This window comes from Diorhabda sublineata, chromosome 8, assembly GCF_026230105.1.
Source record: "Diorhabda sublineata isolate icDioSubl1.1 chromosome 8, icDioSubl1.1, whole genome shotgun sequence".
In the NCBI taxonomy this organism is placed as follows: domain Eukaryota; kingdom Metazoa; phylum Arthropoda; class Insecta; order Coleoptera; family Chrysomelidae; genus Diorhabda; species Diorhabda sublineata.
The window spans coordinates 30,488,398-30,512,297 of NC_079481.1; the positions used below are offsets into that span (position 1 = coordinate 30,488,398).

At 30.1% G+C, this 23,900-nt stretch overlaps 1 protein-coding gene across 1 annotated transcript; it reads right to left on the reverse strand.

The window, feature by feature from the left end:
- Nucleotides 1–122: 122 nt before the first annotated feature.
- LOC130448491 (uncharacterized) lies at nt 123–21,904 on the reverse strand. The gene is made up of 8 exons (XM_056785910.1): nt 21,757–21,904; nt 14,303–14,520; nt 12,636–14,247; nt 11,842–12,144; nt 10,966–11,277; nt 4,906–5,214; nt 1,061–1,365; nt 123–1,004 (listed from the first exon to the last, which is right to left on the reverse strand). The coding sequence occupies exons 1-8, from the start codon at nt 21,773–21,775 to the stop codon at nt 768–770; spliced, it is 3,315 nt and encodes a 1,104-aa protein (XP_056641888.1). The 5' UTR covers nt 21,776–21,904; the 3' UTR covers nt 123–767.
- Nucleotides 21,905–23,900: the final 1,996 nt, after the last annotated feature.

Below are 23,900 nucleotides of genomic sequence, written 5' to 3' on the forward strand. Positions count from 1 at the left end.
TAGAATGTAATTTTCGTTTAAATCCATTAGGGGCGTCAATTTTTATATTGGCAGCAATTGTAACTGTCATTGTAAACTTCAGACAACATCTTGTTAAGGTATTAAATAAAACCAAAAAAATACTCAAAATTTTAATAATTTCAAAATTTTAACTATAATTAACTGAAAAAAAAATAATTGAATCGTTTTTTAATGTATCTGATATTTTTTTTAAATTAATATTATTGTAACATAACCTCAAATACTTACACTAATAAATATCCGTAGGAACGTCCGAAATTATTATAAATTATACATTTTTCATCGATTTAATAAATTATCGACATTTTTATTGCACTAAATCGCGTATTAATTGAAATAAAAATGTCACGTGTCCCACCTATCACCAAAATTATTACGTATACAATCAACCAGTGTTGCCAGACTTTTCCTTTAACTCACAAAAATCTTTCAAATCTTTCGCACTTTCAATACAATTAATTTTCATAAATATAAAATTATTGGAATTGAAGAAATTTTTTCAAATCTGACAACACTGTAATCACCGATCTACTCATTCTATATTCAAAATCTCTCATATACAAGAAATTTTTCTAAATCTGACAACACTGTAATGAATAATATCTACTAAGAAGATTATTGGCGTGAAAAAATTCCAATATGGCCGCCATTTTATATCCAACTATTTATGAGAGATACCGGAAATTACGTCATTGATTGTATACAAAAAGAAATTTACTATCTACACTATCGATTTTCCTTTAAATTCATTCGTCTCTATCGTTAACCTTTGTTTCGATAAATTTTTTTTCATCCTCTGGAAAATTGAGAATCGGTTTGAAGCCACCTTCTAGTTGCGGTTTAAAATTTTCGATATCGAATTCACTAGTCGTCGCATATGGCAACGTTGTTTCTTCGGCCGCTTCCGTCGAAGTGAAGTTTTTGGTTCGTACTATCGACCAACCTTGAGCGTCCGACATCGTATTGTCGATTTTAACACTAGCCTGACAAAAAATATCAATTTCAAAAAGGATAATTAATTTTTTTCATTTAATTTCACCTGAAATGGAGCTTCGAATTCAAATTTGGGATATTCGGGAAGATCTACGTCAGTTTTGTGATTCGAAATTACGTCCATTCTATTTATAGGATTATTAACGACGCCATTTTGATGGTTGGTGTGCATGATTGCACTCACGGTGTAAACTTTGTTCGTTTCGCTCGGTCGTATTTCCGGTATAACGGGCGAACCGTAATTAGGCATCGAGTATTTATTCGTTACCGGATTCGGTTCTGTCGGTGTATAAGCCACGGCTATTGGTTTGTCGGTGTGTGTTTTTAAAGTAACTGAAATTTGATTGATTCCTAAAAAATTATTACACTGAGAAACATCACTTCCGTATAGAATATAGAAAAAAATCGAAAACTGGATTGAGAACAAAGCAATGACCTTGAAAAAAATCACGAAATAAACAATTTTACGAGTACCCCCACTCCAAAATGATAAAAAAATATTAATTGGAAAAATGTGTACACTGAGAAAAGTAATTTTCAGTTTGCAAATTTGGAAAAAAAACGAATTAAAAGAAAAAAAATTGAATATTATATTTTGAAAACCTGATTCACACAACTAAAAATCATAATCGGAAAAATGAGTACACTGAGAAAAGTAGTTTTCAGTTTTCAAATTTGGAAAAAAATCGAATTAAATGAAAAAAAATTGAATATTATATTTTGAAAAGCTGATTCACACAACTAAAAATCATAATCGGAAAAATGTGTACACTGAGAAAAGTAATTTTCAGTTTTCAAATTTGGAAAAAAACAACGAATTTAAAGAAAAAAAATTGAATATTATATTTTGAAAACCTGATTCACACAACTAAAAATCATAATCGGAAAAATGTGTACACTGAGAAAAGTAATTTTCAGTTTTCAAATTTGGAAAAAAATCGAATTAAAAGAAAAAAAATTGAATATTCATTTTCAAAATCTTAAAAACTTGATTCACACCACTGAAAATCATAATCGGAATAATTTGTACACTGAGAAAAGTAATCTTCAGTTTTCAAATTTGGAAAAAAATCGAATTAAAAGAAAAAAAATTGAATATTATATTTTGAAAACCTGATTCACACAACTAAAAATCATAATCGGAAAAATGTGTACACTGAGAAAAGTAATTTTCAGTTTTCAAATTTGGAAAAAAAAACGAATTAAAAGAAAAAAAATTGAATATTCATTTTCAAAATCTTAAAAACTTGATTCACACCACTGAAAATCATAATCGGAGGAATTTGTACACTGAGAAAAGTAATTTTCAGTTTTCAAATTTGGAAAAACACGAATTAAAAGAAAAAAAATTGAATATTATATTTTGAAAACCTGATTCACACAACTGAAAATCATAATCGGAAAAATGTGTACACTGAGAAAAGTAATTTCCAGTTTTCAAATTTGGAAAAAAATCGAATTAAAAGAAAAAAAATTGAATATTATATTTTGAAAAGCTGATTTACACAACTGAAAATCATAATCGGAAAAATGTGTACACTGAGAAAAGTAATTTCCAGTTTGCAAATTTGGAAAAAAATCGAAATAAAAGAAAAAAAATTGAATATTATATTTTGAAAACCTGATTTACACAACTGAAAATCATAATCGGAAAAATGTGTACACTGAGAAAAGTAATTTCCAGTTTGCAAATTTGGAAAAAAATCGAAATAAAAGAAAAAAAATTGAATATCATATTTTGAAAATCTGATTTACACAACTGAAAATCATAATCGGAAAAATGTGTACACTGAGAAAAGTAATTTCCAGTTTGCAAATTTGGAAAAAAATCGAAATAAAAGAAAAAAAATTGAATATTATATTTTGAAAATCTGATTTACACAACTGAAAATCATAATCGGAAAAATGTGTACACTGAGAAAAGTAATTTCCAGTTTGCAAATTTGGAAAAAAATCGAAATAAAAGAAAAAAAATTGAATATTATATTTTGAAAATCTGATTTACACAACTGAAAATCATAATCGGAAAAATGTGTACACTGAGAAAAGTAATTTCCAGTTTGCAAATTTGGAAAAAAATCGAAATAAAAGAAAAAAAATTGAATATTATATTTTGAAAATCTGATTTACACAACTGAAAATCATAATCGGAAAAATGTGTACACTGAGAAAAGTAATTTCCAGTTTGCAAATTTGGAAAAAAATCGAAATAAAAGAAAAAAAATTGAATATCATATTTTGAAAATCTGATTTACACAACTGAAAATCATAATCGGAAAAATGTGTACACTGAGAAAAGTAATTTCCAGTTTGCAAATTTGGAAAAAAATCGAAATAAAAGAAAAAAAATTGAATATTATATTTTGAAAATCTGATTTACACAACTGAAAATCATAATCGGAAAAATGTGTACACTGAGAAAAGTAATTTCCAGTTTGCAAATTTGGAAAAAAATCGAAATAAAAGAAAAAAAATTGAATATTATATTTTGAAAATCTGATTTACACAACTGAAAATCATAATCGGAAAAATGTGTACACTGAGAAAAGTAATTTCCAGTTTGCAAATTTGGAAAAAAATCGAAATAAAAGAAAAAAAATTGAATATTATATTTTGAAAATCTGATTTACACAACTGAAAATCATAATCGGAAAAATGTGTACACTGAGAAAAGTAATTTCCAGTTTGCAAATTTGGAAAAAAATCGAAATAAAAGAAAAAAAATTGAATATTATATTTTGAAAATCTGATTTACACAACTGAAAATCATAATCGGAAAAATGTGTACACTGAGAAAAGTAATTTTCAGTTTTCAAATTTGGAAAAAAATCGAAATAAAAGAAAAAAAATTGAATATTATATTTTGAAAACCTGATTTACACAACTGAAAATCATAATCGGAAAAATGTGTACACTGAAAAAAGTAATTTCCAGTTTGCAAATTTGGAAAAAAATCGAAATAAAAGAAAAAAAATTGAATATTATATTTTGAAAACCTGATTTACACAACTGAAAATCATAATCGGAAAAATGTGTACACTGAGAAAAGTAATTTCCAGTTTGCAAATTTGGAAAAAAATCGAAATAAAAGAAAAAAAATTGAATATTATATTTTGAAAACCTGATTTACACAACTGAAAATCATAATCGGAAAAATGTGTACACTGAGAAAAGTAATTTCCAGTTTGCAAATTTGGAAAAAAATCGAAATAAAAGAAAAAAAATTGAATATTATATTTTGAAAATCTGATTTACACAACTGAAAATCATAATCGGAAAAATGTGTACACTGAGAAAAGTAATTTCCAGTTTGCAAATTTGGAAAAAAATCGAAATAAAAGAAAAAAAATTGAATATTATATTTTGAAAATCTGATTCACACAACTAAAAATCATAATCGGAAAAATGTGTACACTGAGAAAAGTAATTTTCAGTTTTCAAATTTGGAAAAAAAACGAATTAAAAGAAAAAAAATTAAATATTCATTATCAAAACCTTCAAAACCGAAACGAAATTCAAAATTCCGCCATTTTATTTAAGTATTCGAAATCTCGGAAATATATTAGAACTAGTACACTTTGGTGTTTAATTTTGCCACAATCCCACTACGAAAACGCTCGTAACCTAGCTGAGAAAAATTTCGTTCCAATTTTTCTATATATCATATTGTTAAAATGTACACTAAGAAACATAATTTTCGGTATTAAATAAAATCGAATTAAATCGAATGCAGAGAGAATTTTTTAAAACCCGAATCACACAACAACAAATCGATAATTATTAGATCGAGAGCAAAAAACGCTGAAAGTGGATAATTCTCTGAAAGTTAAATTTCAAAGCACCAAAAATAATTATATAGAAAAAAAAAAAAAAGAAAAACATTATAATTACCGGTTATTTTTTGTCCATTAACAATTTTCGGTTCGTAGACATCGATGGTATTCCATTGATTATTCGAAAAATAATCGCGATCATCTAAATCGATATCGATTTTCGTGGGCGTTTCCGGAACCGGAATTAAATTCAAATTCGATTCGAATCCCGGCCGTTCCAACGGATAAGGAAAATCGGATTTAATGGGAAAAATCGCTGGTTTATGGGGTTTCAATATGGGATCGTCGTTTCGATCTTTAGGATCGAAAATTATTTCGAAATCTTGATTGATTTTCGAAGGCGGCAACGGTCGTTCGGAAACGGTTCCTGAAAAAACGTTCGCAATGTTGCCAAATTTACTAAATTCCCCTCTAATCCCAATAAACGATTAAAATATAGTCCGGTCAATTTAGACATTTGGCTACGCATAAAGTCACATTAAGTAAAATTGTTCGAAAAAAAAAGCGTCTGTAGACCGGTTTGGTGTTTGTGAACCACATCTGCACGGGTTTGTATTAGATAGCTCGGGAGAGCGTTTGACGTGGTAAATCGACGATTTTTCTTCTATGCTTTAAACTGTCCAAGTTTTTGGCCAACTTTTGATCGTCTATGAGTCGAATTTTTAACTTCACGGTATGCTTAGAGTCCGAACTCCATATTAATCCAAACCTCAACCTCCGACAAGCGAATCCTTAGCTGCAGCGCCTGTTTTCACTGTCAAAGTACCAACTTGGTTCTTTTTTGCACTCGAAGAAAAAAGTCAGAAAACTGGTTTTAAAGTAAACAAAGATCGATTTTCGGCGGTGTTCATTTGGTATTTGCTGTATAAAAACAGCTGGACCGGAGTTCAAGATGACGAACTGAATTTTCGTAAACTTGTACGCGTGTATGTACTTTGCGTACACATGTTTATTATGACGAATACAACTTTTACACATTTTTGAAGCGCGATATCTCAGAAACGGTGACTCGTATGAAAAAAATTATTGATACGTTTTTTGTAGATAATTTTATGATCTACAATTTTTGTCTGGGGTATTTTTGTGATAAAACTCACAGTTTTGCTAAAAATCGCGAATAACTTGACTTTTAACTTGTCTAATTTGCCAAAGATCGATTTTGCATGTATGTATGTATGTACTTTGCGTCCACATGTTTATTATGACGAATACAACTTTTACACATTTTTGAAGCGCGATATCTCAGAAACGGTGACTCGTATGAAAAAAAATTATTAATACGTTTTTTGTAGATAATTTTATGATCTACAATTTTTGTCTGATGTATTTTTGTGATAAAACTCACAGTTTTGCTAAAAATCGCGAAAAACTTGACTTTTAACTTGTCTAATTTGCCAAAGATCGATTTTGCATGAATGTATGTACTTTGCGTTCACATGTTTATTACGACGAATACAACTTTTACACATTTTTGAAGCGCGATATCTCAGAAACGGCGACTCGTATGAAAAAAATTATTGATACGTTTTTTGTAGATAATTTTATGATCTACAATTTTTGTCTGGGGTATTTTTGTGATAAAACTCACAGTTTTGCTAAAAATCGCGAAAAACTTGACTTTTAACTTGTCTAATTTGCCAAAGATCGATTTTGCATGTATGTATGTATGTACTTTGCGTACACATGTTTATTATGACGAATACAACTTTTACACATTTTTGAAGCGCGATATCTCAGAAACGGTGACTCGTATGAAAAAAATTATTAATACGTTTTTTGTAGATAATTTTATGATCTACAATTTTTGTCTGATGTATTTTTGTGATAAAACTCACAGTTTTGCTAAAAATCGCGAAAAACTTGACTTTTAACTTGTCTAATTTGCCAAAGATCGATTTTGCATGAATGTATGTACTTTGCGTTCACATGTTTATTACGACGAATACAACTTTTACACATTTTTGAAGCGCGATATCTCAGAAACGGCGACTCGTATGAAAAAAATTATTGATACGTTTTTTGTAGATAATTTTATGATCTACAATTTTTGTCTAGGGTATTTTTGTGATAAAACTCACAGTTTTGCTAAAAATCGCGAAAAACTTGACTTTTAACTTGTCTAATTTGCCAAAGATCGATTTTGCATGAATGTATGTACTTTGCGTTCACATGTTTATTACGACGAATACAACTTTTACACATTTTTGAAGCGCGATATCTCAGAAACGGCGACTCGTATGAAAAAAATTATTGATACGTTTTTTGTAGATAATTTTATGATCTACAATTTTTGTCTAGGGTATTTTTGTGATAAAACTCACAGTTTTGCTAAAAATCGCGAAAAACTTGACTTTTAACTTGTCTAATTTGCCAAAGATCGATTTTGCATGAATGTATGTACTTTGCGTTCACATGTTTATTACGACGAATACAACTTTTATACATTTTTGAAGCGCGATATCTCAGAAACGGCGACTCGTATGAAAAAAATTATTAATACGTTTTTTGTAGATAATTTTATGATCTACAATTTTTGTCTGATGTATTTTTGTGATAAAACTCACAGTTTTGCTAAAAATCGCGAAAAACTTGACTTTTAACTTGTCTAATTTGCCAAAGATCGATTTTGCATGAATGTATGTACTTTGCGTACACATGTTTATTATGACGAATACAACTTTTACACATTTTTGAAGCGCGATATCTCAGAAACGGTGACTCGTATGAAAAAAATTATTAATACGTTTTTTGTAGATAATTTTATGATCTACAATTTTTGTCTGATGTATTTTTGTGATAAAACTCACAGTTTTGCTAAAAATCGCGAAAAACTTGACTTTTAACTTGTCTAATTTGCCAAAAATCGATTTTGCATGTATGTATGTATGTACTTTGCGTACACATGTTTATTATGACGAATACAACTTTTACACATTTTTGAAGCGCGATATCTCAGAAACGGCGACTCGTATGAAAAAAATTATTGATACGTTTTTTGTAGATAATTTTATGATCTACAATTTTTGTCTGATGTATTTTTGTGATAAAACTCACAGTTTTGCTAAAAATCGCGAAAAACTTGACTTTTAACTTGTCTAATTTGCCAAAAATCGATTTTGCATGTATGTATGTATGTACTTTGCGTACACATGTTTATTATGACGAATACAACTTTTACACATTTTTGAAGCGCGATATCTCAGAAACGGCGACTCGTATGAAAAAAATTATTGATACGTTTTTTGTAGATAATTTTATGATCTACAATTTTTGTCTGATGTATTTTTGTGATAAAACTCACAGTTTTGCTAAAAATCGCGAAAAACTTGACTTTTAACTTGTCTAATTTGCCAAAAATCGATTTTGCATGTATGTATGTATGTACTTTGCGTACACATGTTTATTATGACGAATACAACTTTTACACATTTTTGAAGCGCGATATCTCAGAAACGGCGACTCGTATGAAAAAAATTATTGATACGTTTTTTGTAGATAATTTTATGATCTACAATTTTTGTCTGATGTATTTTTGTGATAAAACTCACAGTTTTGCTAAAAATCGCGAAAAACTTGACTTTTAACTTGTCTAATTTGCCAAAAATCGATTTTGCATGTATGTATGTATGTACTTTGCGTACACATGTTTATTATGACGAATACAACTTTTACACATTTTTGAAGCGCGATATCTCAGAAACGGCGACTCGTATGAAAAAAATTATTGATACGTTTTTTGTAGATAATTTTATGATCTACAATTTTTGTCTGATGTATTTTTGTGATAAAACTCACAGTTTTGCTAAAAATCGCGAAAAACTTGACTTTTAACTTGTCTAATTTGCCAAAAATCGATTTTGCATGTATGTATGTATGTACTTTGCGTACACATGTTTATTATGACGAATACAACTTTTACACATTTTTGAAGCGCGATATCTCAGAAACGGCGACTCGTATGAAAAAAATTATTGATACGTTTTTTGTAGATAATTTTATGATCTACAATTTTTGTCTGATGTATTTTTGTGATAAAACTCACAGTTTTGCTAAAAATCGCGAAAAACTTGACTTTTAACTTGTCTAATTTGCCAAAGATCGATTTTGCATGAATGTATGTACTTTGCGTTCACATGTTTATTACGACGAATACAACTTTTACACATTTTTGAAGCGCGATATCTCAGAAACGGCGACTCGTATGAAAAAAATTATTGATACGTTTTTTGTAGATAATTTTATGATCTACAATTTTTGTCTAGGGTATTTTTGTGATAAAACTCACAGTTTTGCTAAAAATCGCGAAAAACTTGACTTTTAACTTGTCTAATTTGCCAAAGATCGATTTTGCATGAATGTATGTACTTTGCGTTCACATGTTTATTACGACGAATACAACTTTTACACATTTTTGAAGCGCGATATCTCAGAAACGGCGACTCGTATGAAAAAAATTATTGATACGTTTTTTGTAGATAATTTTATGATCTACAATTTTTGTCTAGGGTATTTTTGTGATAAAACTCACAGTTTTGCTAAAAATCGCGAAAAACTTGACTTTTAACTTGTCTAATTTGCCAAAGATCGATTTTGCATGAATGTATGTACTTTGCGTTCACATGTTTATTACGACGAATACAACTTTTATACATTTTTGAAGCGCGATATCTCAGAAACGGCGACTCGTATGAAAAAAATTATTAATACGTTTTTTGTAGATAATTTTATGATCTACAATTTTTGTCTGATGTATTTTTGTGATAAAACTCACAGTTTTGCTAAAAATCGCGAAAAACTTGACTTTTAACTTGTCTAATTTGCCAAAGATCGATTTTGCATGAATGTATGTACTTTGCGTACACATGTTTATTATGACGAATACAACTTTTACACATTTTTGAAGCGCGATATCTCAGAAACGGTGACTCGTATGAAAAAAATTATTAATACGTTTTTTGTAGATAATTTTATGATCTACAATTTTTGTCTGATGTATTTTTGTGATAAAACTCACAGTTTTGCTAAAAATCGCGAAAAACTTGACTTTTAACTTGTCTAATTTGCCAAAAATCGATTTTGCATGTATGTATGTATGTACTTTGCGTACACATGTTTATTATGACGAATACAACTTTTACACATTTTTGAAGCGCGATATCTCAGAAACGGCGACTCGTATGAAAAAAATTATTGATACGTTTTTTGTAGATAATTTTATGATCTACAATTTTTGTCTGATGTATTTTTGTGATAAAACTCACAGTTTTGCTAAAAATCGCGAAAAACTTGACTTTTAACTTGTCTAATTTGCCAAAAATCGATTTTGCATGTATGTATGTATGTACTTTGCGTACACATGTTTATTATGACGAATACAACTTTTACACATTTTTGAAGCGCGATATCTCAGAAACGGCGACTCGTATGAAAAAAATTATTGATACGTTTTTTGTAGATAATTTTATGATCTACAATTTTTGTCTGATGTATTTTTGTGATAAAACTCACAGTTTTGCTAAAAATCGCGAAAAACTTGACTTTTAACTTGTCTAATTTGCCAAAAATCGATTTTGCATGTATGTATGTATGTACTTTGCGTACACATGTTTATTATGACGAATACAACTTTTACACATTTTTGAAGCGCGATATCTCAGAAACGGCGACTCGTATGAAAAAAATTATTGATACGTTTTTTGTAGATAATTTTATGATCTACAATTTTTGTCTGATGTATTTTTGTGATAAAACTCACAGTTTTGCTAAAAATCGCGAAAAACTTGACTTTTAACTTGTCTAATTTGCCAAAAATCGATTTTGCATGTATGTATGTATGTACTTTGCGTACACATGTTTATTATGACGAATACAACTTTTACACATTTTTGAAGCGCGATATCTCAGAAACGGTGGCTCGTAGGAAAAAAATTATTGATACGTTTTTTGTAGATAATTTTATGATCTACAATTTTTGTCTGGGGTATTTTTGTGATAAAACTCATAGTTTTGCTAAAAATCGCGAAAAACTTAACGTTTAACTTTTTATTTGTCTAATTTGACTGGACTATTTAGTTTCGACGATATTGAATATACGAGGGTCGTTGCATAATTGACATACCTATGACGACGCTTTCTTTTTTATTGTTATCATCAATAACGTCCATTTTGACTGGAGAAGAATTGACGGGATACACTTTATAAATTGTTTTTTCCGTATTATCGTCAAAATCGGATTTTACGCCGTTAATTATCGGTTTTCGAGATAAAACGTCCTTATTTCTTTTTTCGGCAGTTTTCGCTTGTATCATTTGCAAAGTTTCGATTTCGGTTACGTCAGAATCGGCCCTTCGGTTCGCCAATTTCACTTGGGGGGGAGTTTGATACATACCGGGCTGATCTTCGCTCACCACTCCATCCTCGGAATGTTTCCCTTCAAGACAACAGAATTAAACAAACATCCCCATGGGATTCGTGGAGGAATTGACAAGTTTGGACGTGCGCTACCGGTGAAAAGCTTTCGCCCCAACTGTAGTTCGCCAAAAATTAAAAAAAAATCCGTAAAATGACCAACAACTAGACCTCCCAGGAGCCGGCACGAAACCTGGACATCTACTTCAGAAAATAAACTGAAGAGGAAAAGAATTTTGACATTTTCTGTAACAATTCTGTCAAATAATCGGTTTCCATTTGTTTTTCAGGATATTCCAAAGATGCCAAGTGGTAGTACGACACCGCTTTCTAACTTCTTCGTCCAATTTGGGCCCAAAACTCTATGGGGTTAAGGTCTGGCGACTCCGACGGCCAAATCATCAATTTCAGTCCATTTTTCCTTTTGTTTCATACCAAAAATTCTTTGGAAAGTTTCAAGGAACGTTTGGGATCGTTGTAAAAGCGAAATTTGAATGTTTCGTGAGGCGGGAAAAAACTTTTCACTGGTAGCGTATAAAAAATACAACAGAATTGGTGTTTTTAGTGTTTTTTTGATGGTACTAACCTAAATTCTCTTCCAAATTCGCTCTAACCGGCGGCGCGTTTTTGTTCCTCGACGCCGGTATATTTTTATGCGCGAGAAAGTTGGGCGGAGGCGGAGGAGGCGGTTGCAATTTTTCAAAAAAACTGATCGGCCTATTCGACGGTCTATCCAATAAAGGTTGACGATTCAATTTTTTGTCGTGGTAATTTTGTGGGTATTTACTAGTATTCGGTCGAAATTGCGGTAAAATATTAGGCAAATTGTCTATGCGTTTGTAGGCGGTATCGGAGTGCGGACGGGGCGGACGATTATACTCGGGATTGCCTACAAAAACAAAAAAATGACGTAACTATCCATCTATCACTTAAATTAACGACATTTTTCATCTTTAGATCGTTTCCTCGAACGATATTTCGCTCTATTCAACCTAATCCTCTCCGGTATCACTCATAACACGTTTTAGGAAAAACCAACATTCCCACGTTCTTCTACCTTCCACGCGAAACGAAACTACGCGAGCGTGTCGTGAATTAAGCGTATAAATACCAGAAAGTATAATGGGAGGATACCGAGGAAGTTTTCGGAGGGATAAAAACGAATGAAGGATCGGAGGACACGTAAAAGATCGAAGAATAGAGCGGTTGGGGTGTACCAGAAGGTACAGTTAGAACGAGGGCGGTTTTTCCCAATTTACGAGCCGATTTGGCACCTGGTGATTCGGTTTTCTACGGCCGAAGACGTGGGATCGGCACCTGGTGATTCGGGAATGCAAAGAAACAAGGAATCAACTCAAAATGTGACAATGGTGGACTTACCGCTATGAAAATGTCCCGGTCTCGGATCCCACGGCGGTCTTCCGTTGTAAGGTCTCTTCGAAGCTTCCTGTTCTCTAGGAGGCGTCAGATCGCTGGGTAATTGGTGAAGTAACGGACTCGAATTCAATTGCAAAACTTCTCGATTATTCGCCGTCGTTATCGATTCTCTCGCCGGCGGCGGCGGTACCAAATCCCGATTATCGAACGGGAAAACGATTTTATTCTTTCGCTTTTCCGAATCAGCGTCCGGATCGAGTTTTTCGTCGAGCACTTGTCCGGGCGTTTGTTTATTCGTACCGACGGGTACTCCGATGGCCAGAGAAGCTTCCGATTCCGAAGGAAAGGAAATGCTGCCTTTCAAGGTGATCTCCTTGTCGTTTTCGTTCCTCGTACCGTAATAAGGTCTGAAAGGATTAGCGTCGTAGGGGTGTTCTTTAACGGCGGTACCGTAATAACCGCCGTCGAGGTTCTGTCGGTTTCCTAGTACCAACGAAACCGTGTCTTGTCCGTGGGGTATGTGGACGTTGTTGCGATTCGGCGCCACTTTTTCTCCGTTCAATTTTTCTCTCAAATTCTGCGTCGCCACTATGATCGGTTCGCGATTTTTGAACGGTTCGTAATCGGTCGTCGTCAGATGGTTGTCTCCTAAAGGCAAAGACGTTACTTTCGACGTCGTTTCTTCGGTATAATCCGTCGTCAAATCGATCGGTTTAACAGTCGTTAACGTTTCCACGTTAAAATCTTCTTCTGGTCTACTTTCTACCGCTATATTATCGTCGGTGTCTTCGTAATCGTAGTTCGGATACGGTTCGGTGGGTGCTGGTACCTTTTGGGGTTGTTGACTGTATATTTTGGTAGTTTCGTCGAATTCGCCGAATAATTGTTCGAATAAACTCAATGTTTTCTTCGTGGTGGTGGTGGTGGTGGTGGTACTAACCGGTGTAGTACTTATAGTTTTTTTACTGGTAGTTTCCATAGTTGTGTCGTAATAATCTTCGAAATCGCCGGAAAAATCGACGCCCATTCCGGTATCTAATAGATTAACGACTTTGGTGGTTTCGGTTGGTTTTGTGGTTGTCGTCGTTGTTTTTTGGGTCGTGGTGGTTGTCGGGGTTGTTGTACTATAAGTTACTTTGAAGTATTTCTCGGTGGAGTGGTAAGTGGGGTTCGCGTACGGTTTTTTGGTTGTCGATTTGCTCGGGTAATCTTTGTGGTTGTGTAATTTGTTTAGGCTCCCTTGGTATTTGGTGCTGGCGTAGGAACTCGATATTAAAGGGTAGACGTACTTGGCCGAATTGTATTTTACCGGCAAATTCAAAAAATCGTGGAAATTCGGTATCAATTGGTTTACGTCGTTGGGTCTATGACTGCCGAAGTTTGTGTCTTTTCGATCTATGTTGGGTTCGTCGTCTACGTAATCGTATGAATCTTCTTCGCTGTTTGTTGTCGATAATTTCGGTTTGAACTCGATATTACCGGTCGAAGGGTCTTTCTCGCCGTAAAACGGTTTACCTTGATTAAATATATTGTCAGGTAGATTATAACCTGGTGAAACTAATGGAGAAGGATCGGGGATGTCTTCCGATTCGGATCTACTATGTTGTGACGATTCCTGAAATTTTTTTTATCGAATTATTTGAATGAAATTTTACGTATAAGTTGCTTACAGGTTCGAATTCTTCTTCTAGTTCTTGACTATCCGTAAATTCGTAATCGTAATAAGGGGCCGAGACGTTCGTCAAGTTTCTCACTTTTCCATTACCCTCTCCCATAAGGGCGGCCCCATGAATTGTGGGAAATTCGAACGTACAAAGTATTAAGATAGCTGACGTCGAAATAATGATTTTCAAAATAGTCTGTACGACATAACTGAGATCCATTTTATCTAAAAAATGATGAATATCGCTTCTTTTATCCATTTGGTAGTCAAAATTAACAAAAAAAAAATAATTTCGACAATCCCCGTACGTATTTTTGAAGATTATCTCATTTCCAATCTATTTCAACACCCTGTATACTTGATACAATTCATTTTTCTAAATTTTCAGTAACACAAAAATAAATTTCAAAATCAAGATTCACAAAAAAAATAATTTCGACAATCCCTGTACGTATTTTTGAGGATTATTTCAACTCGATTTCATTTAAACACCCTGTATACTTGATACAATTGATTTTTGTAAATTTTCATTAACAGAAAAATAAATTTGAAAATCAACATTCACAAAAAAAAATAATTTCGACAATACCTGTACGTATTTTTGAGGATTATTTCAACTCGATTTCATTTAAACACCCTGTATACTTGATACAATTGATTTTTGTAAATTTTCATTAACAGAAAAATAAATTTGAAAATCAACATTCACAAAAAAAAATAATTTCGACAATCCCTGTACGTATTTTTGAGGATTATTTCAACTCGATTTCATTTAAACACCCTGTATACTTGATACAATTGATTTTTGTAAATTTTCATTAACAGAAAAATAAATTTGAAAATCAACATTCACAAAAAAAAATAATTTCGACAATACCTGTACGTATTTTTGATGATTATTTCAACTCGATTTAATTTAAACACCCTGTATACTTGATACAATTGATTTTTGTAAATTTTCATTAACAGAAAAATAAATTTGAAAATCAACATTCACAAAAAAAATAATTTCGACAATCCCTGTACGTATTTTTGAGGATTATTTCAACTCGATGTAATTTAAACACCCTGTATACTTGATACAATTGATTTTTGTAAATTTTCATTAACAGAAAAATAAATTTGAAAATCAACATTCACAAAAAAAAATAATTTCGACAATACCTGTACGTATTTTTGAGGATTATTTCAACTCGATGTAATTTAAACACCCTGTATACTTGATACAATTGATTTTTGTAAATTTTCATTAACAGAAAAATAAATTTGAAAATCAACATTCACAAAAAAAAATAATTTCGACAATACCTGTACGTATTTTTGAGGATTATTTCAACTCGATTTCATTTAAACACCCTGTATACTTGATACAATTGATTTTTGTAAATTTTCATTAACAGAAAAATAAATTTGAAAATCAACATTCACAAAAAAAATAATTTCGACAATCCCTGTACTTATTTTTGAGGATTATCTCAACTCGATTTAATTTAAACACCCTGTATACTTGATACAATTGATTTTTATAAATTTTCATTAACAGAAAAATAAATTTGAAAATCAACATTCACAAAAAAAAATAATTTCGACAATACCTGTACGTATTTTTGAGGATTATTTCAACTCGATTTCATTTAAACACCCTGTATACTTGATACAATTGATTTTTGTAAATTTTCATTAACAGAAAAATAAATTTGAAAATCAACATTCACAAAAAAAATAATTTCGACAATCCCTGTACTTATTTTTGAGGATTATCTCAACTCGATTTCATTTAAACACCCTGTATACTTGATACAATTGATTTTTGTAAATTTTCATTAACAGAAAAATAAATTTAAAAATCAACATTCACAAAAAAAATAATTTCGACAATCCCTGTACTTATTTTTGAGGATTATCTCAACTCGATTTAATTTAAACACCCTGTATACTTGATACAATTGATTTTTATAAATTTTCATTAACAGAAAAATAAATTTCAAAATCAAGATTCACAAAAAAAATAATTTCGACAATCCCTGTACGTATTTTTGAGGATTATTTCAACTCGATTTCATTTAAACACCCTGTATACTTGATACAATTGATTTTTGTAAATTTTCATTAACAGAAAAATAAATTTGAAAATCAAGATTCACAAAAAAAATAATTTCGACAATCCCTGTACGTATTTTTGAGGATTATTTCAACTCGATTTCATTTAAACACCCTGTATACTTGAAACAATTGATTTTTGTAAATTTTCATTAACAGAAAAATAAATTTGAAAATCAACATTCACAAAAAAAAGTAATTTCGACAATCCCTGTACGTATTTTTGATGATTATTTCAACTCGATTTCATTTAAACACCCTGTATACTTGATACAATTGATTTTTATAAATTTTCATTAACAGAAAAATAAATTTGAAAATCAACATTCACAAAAAAAAATAATTTCGACAATACCTGTACGTATTTTTGAGGATTATTTCAACTCGATTTCATTCAAACACCCTGTATACTTGATACAATTGATTTTTATAAATTTTCATTAACAGAAAAATAAATTTGAAAATCAACATTAACAAAAAAAGTAATTTCGACAATCCCTGTACGTATTTTTGAGGATTATTTCAACTCGATTTCATTTAAACACCCTGTATACTTGATACAATTGATTTTTGTAAATTTTCATTAACAGAAAAATAAATTTGAAAATCAACATTCACAAAAAAAATAATTTCGACAATCCCTGTACGTATTTTTGAGGATTATTTCAACTCGATGTAATTTAAACACCCTGTATACTTGATACAATTGATTTTTATAAATTTTCATTAACAGAAAAATAAATTTGAAAATCAACATTCACAAAAAAAAAATAATTTCGACAATACCTGTACGTATTTTTGATGATTATTTCAACTCGATTTAATTTAAACACCCTGTATACTTGATACAATTGATTTTTGTAAATTTTCATTAACAGAAAAATAAATTTGAAAATCAACATTCACAAAAAAAATAATTTCGACAATCCCTGTACGTATTTTTGAGGATTATTTCAACTCGATGTAATTTAAACACCCTGTATACTTGATACAATTGATTTTTGTAAATTTTCATTAACAGAAAAATAAATTTGAAAATCAACATTCACAAAAAAAAATAATTTCGACAATACCTGTACGTATTTTTGAGGATTATTTCAACTCGATGTAATTTAAACACCCTGTATACTTGATACAATTGATTTTTGTAAATTTTCATTAACAGAAAAATAAATTTGAAAATCAACATTCACAAAAAAAAATAATTTCGACAATACCTGTACGTATTTTTGAGGATTATTTCAACTCGATTTCATTTAAACACCCTGTATACTTGATACAATTGATTTTTGTAAATTTTCATTAACAGAAAAATAAATTTGAAAATCAACATTCACAAAAAAAATAATTTCGACAATCCCTGTACTTATTTTTGAGGATTATCTCAACTCGATTTAATTTAAACACCCTGTATACTTGATACAATTGATTTTTATAAATTTTCATTAACAGAAAAATAAATTTGAAAATCAACATTCACAAAAAAAAATAATTTCGACAATACCTGTACGTATTTTTGAGGATTATTTCAACTCGATTTCATTTAAACACCCTGTATACTTGATACAATTGATTTTTGTAAATTTTCATTAACAGAAAAATAAATTTGAAAATCAACATTCACAAAAAAAATAATTTCGACAATCCCTGTACTTATTTTTGAGGATTATCTCAACTCGATTTCATTTAAACACCCTGTATACTTGATACAATTGATTTTTGTAAATTTTCATTAACAGAAAAATAAATTTAAAAATCAACATTCACAAAAAAAATAATTTCGACAATCCCTGTACTTATTTTTGAGGATTATCTCAACTCGATTTAATTTAAACACCCTGTATACTTGATACAATTGATTTTTATAAATTTTCATTAACAGAAAAATAAATTTGAAAATCAAGATTCGTAAAAAAATAATTTCGACAATCCCTGTACGTATTTTTGAAGATTACCTCATTTCCAATCTATTTGAACACCCTGTATACTTGATACAATTGATTTTTCTAAATTTTCAGTAACACAAAAATAAATTTCGAAATCAAGATTAAAAAAATAATTTCGACAATCCCTGTACGTATTTTTGAGGATTATTTCAACTCGATGTAATTTAAACACCCTGTATACTTGATACAATTGATTTTTGTAAATTTTCATTAACAGAAAAATAAATTTGAAAATCAACATTCCCAAAAAAAATAATTTCGACAATCCTTGTACTTATTTTTGAGGATTATTTCAACTCGATTTCATTTAAACATCCTGTATACTTAATACAATTGATTTTTGTAAATTTTCATTAACAGAAAAATAAATTTTAAAATCGAGATTAAAAAAAATAATTTCGACAATCCCTGTACGTATTTTTGAGGATTATTTCAACTCGATGTAATTTAAACACCCTGTATACTAGGTACAATTGATTTTTGTAAATTTTCATTAACAGAAAAATAAATTTGAAAATCAAGATTCACAAAAAAAATAATTTCGACAATCCCTGTACTTATTTTTGAGGATTATTTCAACTCGATTTCATTTAAACATCCTGTATACTTAATACAATTGATTTTTGTAAATTTTCATTAACAGAAAAATAAATAAATTTGAAAATAAAAAAAAAATTATTTCGACAATCCTCGTACGTATTTTTGGAGATTATTTCAACTCGATTTCATTTAAACACCCTTTGATACAATTGATTTTCCTAAAATTTCATTAACAGAAAAATAAATTTGAAAAACAAGATTCACAAAAAAAAATAATTTCGACAATCCCTGTACGTATTTTGATTTCATCGCGATCTCATTTGAAGTCCCTGTCATATATATTTTTGAAAATAATATCGTTTGACCACCCTATATACGTATTTTTAATGCCTCCGAACAGGATAATCCTTCTGTAGAGCAAAATTAAAATCAACAATCCCTGTACGTAGATTTATAAATTTGAAAAAAATATATTTATCAATTTTTATCCCCCCGTAAAAATCCGCACGCCACTGTACTTTCCATCGTACTTTGACCTAATTTAACATTAAACGACGTAAACTGATACAGGATTAACTGTCAGCGAAATCAACTCTCATGTTCTCGTATGTTTAAATTACTCATAGTGAAATTTGTTTCCCACTGTTTTTAATTTCTAATTAAAATGATGAATATGTATTATGTACATATAGATACATAAATTTATAAAAGACACCCGGTACGTCTGATTGTAGGTGTAAAATTAACGGTATAACCGTCATTGGTACGCCTGATAATATGGGGCTTGGTCAAGGTCGAAATATGTGACCTTGCCTCGGTCTGTTGACCTACTCTTCCTAATATATATTGTTTAAAATGTAAAAGAAATGTAGAAAAAAAAATAATTGGATATATAATGATAGTTTACAAAGCTTAACACGGTATACTTTAAATTATTACGTAGGGAAAGTTCATTAGGATTGAACTTTAACATAAAAATGCAACTTGAAAACATGAATAAGTTTTTGGAATGTTTACAAGAAACAAATAATTGGATCTAATGGAGGAAAGTTGCTACAGCGGTTTATTTGTGGTGAAAGTTGAAGAAAAAATGGAATTTTTAGCATTGTTGATTTATTGAATCCGTCAAAATAATCATGGAATCGAATAATCATTAAATTTTTTCCAAGAAACATATTTTAAAATTAATTGACTTGGCAACAGCGCGTAGGAAGTTCGTAAAAGAATGGAAGTATTTTATAAATGCAACTAACTACAATTTTAATTTTGTTTTATAATTGTAAAATTAGAAAATATTTTTAAAAGAAATGCTTAACATAAGTCAAGGTCAATATAGAATCTGTCTATCGTCTAAAAGCGGCTTCTTCAATTCCAAGAATGATAGGCGCCATTTTATGACATACAAATCGGTGACGTATTCGATCGCTGTTATGGTTTTTTTGTCATTCGTTTGGTAATATAATAAAATGTTAAATTATATCATTCTAACGTTTCAAAAACCTTTATAGAAATTAAAAACAAAAAACTTTATAAAGATATTTAAATTATAGTTTACGATATTCAAAAATACATAAAGCATATATTAATGTAATACGTGGCAGTATTGTTTGTTGCCTACCCATCCGGTTGGAATATGATTTCTCGTATCCAACTCATGGAACGTACTATAGCTGATTCGATGACAGGTGACATATATTGACAACGTGCTTTAACGTAATTTTAAATACCGTTTTTGTTTTCTTTCATTTTGATTAATTAAAATATATTTTTCTAATATAAGTCAACAACCATTATTTATTGAACCGTTCGTAAAAAACGACGTATGTAATTAAAAAAATATACCGTAGGATTAAAACGTGATGTTGTTTTATAAATATCGAAATTTTTATATTACATTATTTGTATCGACCTCGTATATAAACAGATATGTAGTTGTGAATTCGTTCGACTTTCTGAATATAGGTCAGTAATTTTAATGCTCGCCTTTAGCAACTTGAACTGTGCTTAAACCGTTCAACCGAAACAAAAATAGGTATATTAATAAAACAATTTTAGTAAAGGTAACGCTGTTTATACTTCCTGCATCTTCAAGCGTAAATACGAGGTACCGCAAAAAAAAATTTATAATTATCGTTTTTTTACAGTTTACGTAATTGTATGGAAAAAAATTATTTTTTTAACAAATATATTAAAAAAAAAAAAGATTTAATTTAATTTTTTTTTTCAAATTACATTTGAAGAGATTTGTTGATTAAAAAATGAAAATTATTCTAATAACTAAAAAAAAAACACGTTTTTCAAAAAATTTGGTGCAAATTTCGTTCTATCTTCTCAAATAACGAATGGGGGAGAGTGGGAACTATTTTCTATAATCGTATCTTCAGATTTAATTGATAAATTATTACAAATTTAGTCTTTTTGGAAACAGTTTTTCCCCGCCAATATAATAGTGTTAATTTCAAAGTTACCTAATGTGTAATAAACACGCTAGAGGGCGTTATTGACTATATTTTGAATAAATTTGAAAAATATTGAACGGAAGTATATAATTTCGACTAAAAATTATAATTAATAGTAAAACAGTGAAAAATGTCATATTTTTCGAGGTCAATTTTGTGAGTAATTTACTGAATTCGATTTAAAAGATTCGAAAAAGAATTTTCGTCCTTGTTTTTTGACTTCACCTTGTATACGACTAGATGTAACTATTTTAGGAAACGGGAATAATTAATACATTTACATAAAACATATTTTTTTCTTGAATAAACAGAGCGTTGAATTTTTATTTTAAATTATCTTCCCACTTAAACTACATTATCGACATCCCTCGTAACGACCTCACGTTTTTTTTTTCATATTTTATTTGTATACTTACTTCGATAATTAATAATCATTTATTGAAAAACGCAACACACCATAATTCACAAATACGTACACTGAAAAATAATATATTCCTTTTTTGAAAATTATTACCGTTATTTTGGTTAGCGCGAGTATTTTTTTTCCTCTACCGTCAACCGTAGAGCGACACCGATAAATGAAGAACAGCGAGAACTTGACCTCCGATACTACCGAGCCGAAGAACCAAAGGCTGATAGTACGGGAGATGAATCAAAAATTATTACGAGCAGTATTTTAAATCATCCACTTCGTATAAATTTATTCATTCACCCAATATACAATAGTAAGTAGACGTCATATACGTCATATTACCAGTATTTCGTAGTTTTCCAATGTTGCCAGATTTTCAAAATAGTATATAGACTTAAATACTTAATATTCAAAGATATAAAAAAATTTTTTTTGGTCATTTGCAGCTCTAATTCATAACAAAAACTATTATGATGAATTATTTTGTATCGGGATATACAGAGTGGGCAAAAAAAATTGTTCAAAATACAATTTTTATTTTTACGATAAAAATGACTGAATAATTCATCTAAATACGTGTCTAATCACCATATACGAGGTATGGTCATTAAATAACGAAATTTAAAACTTTTATATTGAATTGCACTCATTTTGGAAGTTTCTAGATCATTCCAGAAATTTTTAAAACTATCTGGAAACATCTTTATTCCATTATAATGATAATTTAACCCCCACCGCAACCAAACGTCCTTGATATTTGCGTATTAACAAAGTTTGAGTCATTTTCATAATTTTTTGTACTTTTTTTAGGGCGAAACAAATAATACGAATACCGCGGCTATACTGGTTTGTCTACAGACACGGTAGACATCGCATTAGAATGTTTAGGCTTCGAGCTAAACAGCTGACGGTGTGTATAATTTGGCGCATGCGTACTTTTTCTGATCCAATGATTATGAATGTTTTTCTTTTCCAGCCCATCTCACGGACTATAAGTAACGTTCACTTGGATTATTTAGTGAGATTGAAAACAATTCGACGATCATCTACACTTAAACTTGAATAAAAATGCTTGATAACGCCGTTTTTATGAAAAACGTCTATATACGAGGTTTGGTTAAATAGTTTCCGACGTATAGTCTTCTTTCAAGTGTATACACTCAATACTTAACCTATATAACCTCAAAATATTTCACTTTCGAGTGGAAATTTTAGATTAGAAAACAGAAAAAGTCGCTGGGGGTCAGATCTGGTTGAATATTCAACTAGTGTTCAAATATATCGATAAACTTTTTATAAAACCCTCGTATATAGGTGAATATTGATACATTTCTACACAAATTTCGATTAAATTATATCCAGATATTTGATTCGACGCTTGTCAGATCACTGGGAAGTCGTCTGAATGGAATTTCAAGGTCATTGTGTCTTATTCACAAAAAATTGGGCCAACAGCGCCATCTAGTTTTTTAATATATTATGTGTAAGTCAAACGCTGTCTAGATTTGTATATTTTTGATGTAATACACCGTAGAAAACGTATACATTTGTTAGCTATTGAAAAAATTAATATAATTATTGTTAAATTTATTTCTAATGTAGATGAGAAACTTCGAGAATGAAAATTAGTTTATAAATTGGTCATGTAGGCCACTGTACCCAAAGTAGGTGTTCGGAATACGAGCCAAATATGAAATTAATGCACTGTATGAAACATCAGAATGTGGAGCGAGTTACATTGTATCAAATTACAAGGGTCTTATGATAATTTTCGAAATTTAAATATCAAAAATTAATTTCAAAACTTGCTTCACATATTTTAGTTTCAAATACACTATTTCGTTCCAATTTACTGAATTAAATAGCCAGAAATTGGATTTAACTTCCTGTTAATTTAATTTTCATTCATATACTGGTAATATATTTCTAAAACCTGACCTGTTTTACCCCACTTGACCCTATTTTTTTAATAATGAATATTTTAAAAAAATTCACCCGGAATCGATGATATGTTTCTTAGGCCTGACCTGTTTTACCCCACTCGACCCTATTTTTGTACTAATGAATCTTTTTAGAAAAATTTACCCGGAATCGATGATATATTTCTTAAGCCTAACCTGTTTTACCCCACTCGACCCTATTTTTGTA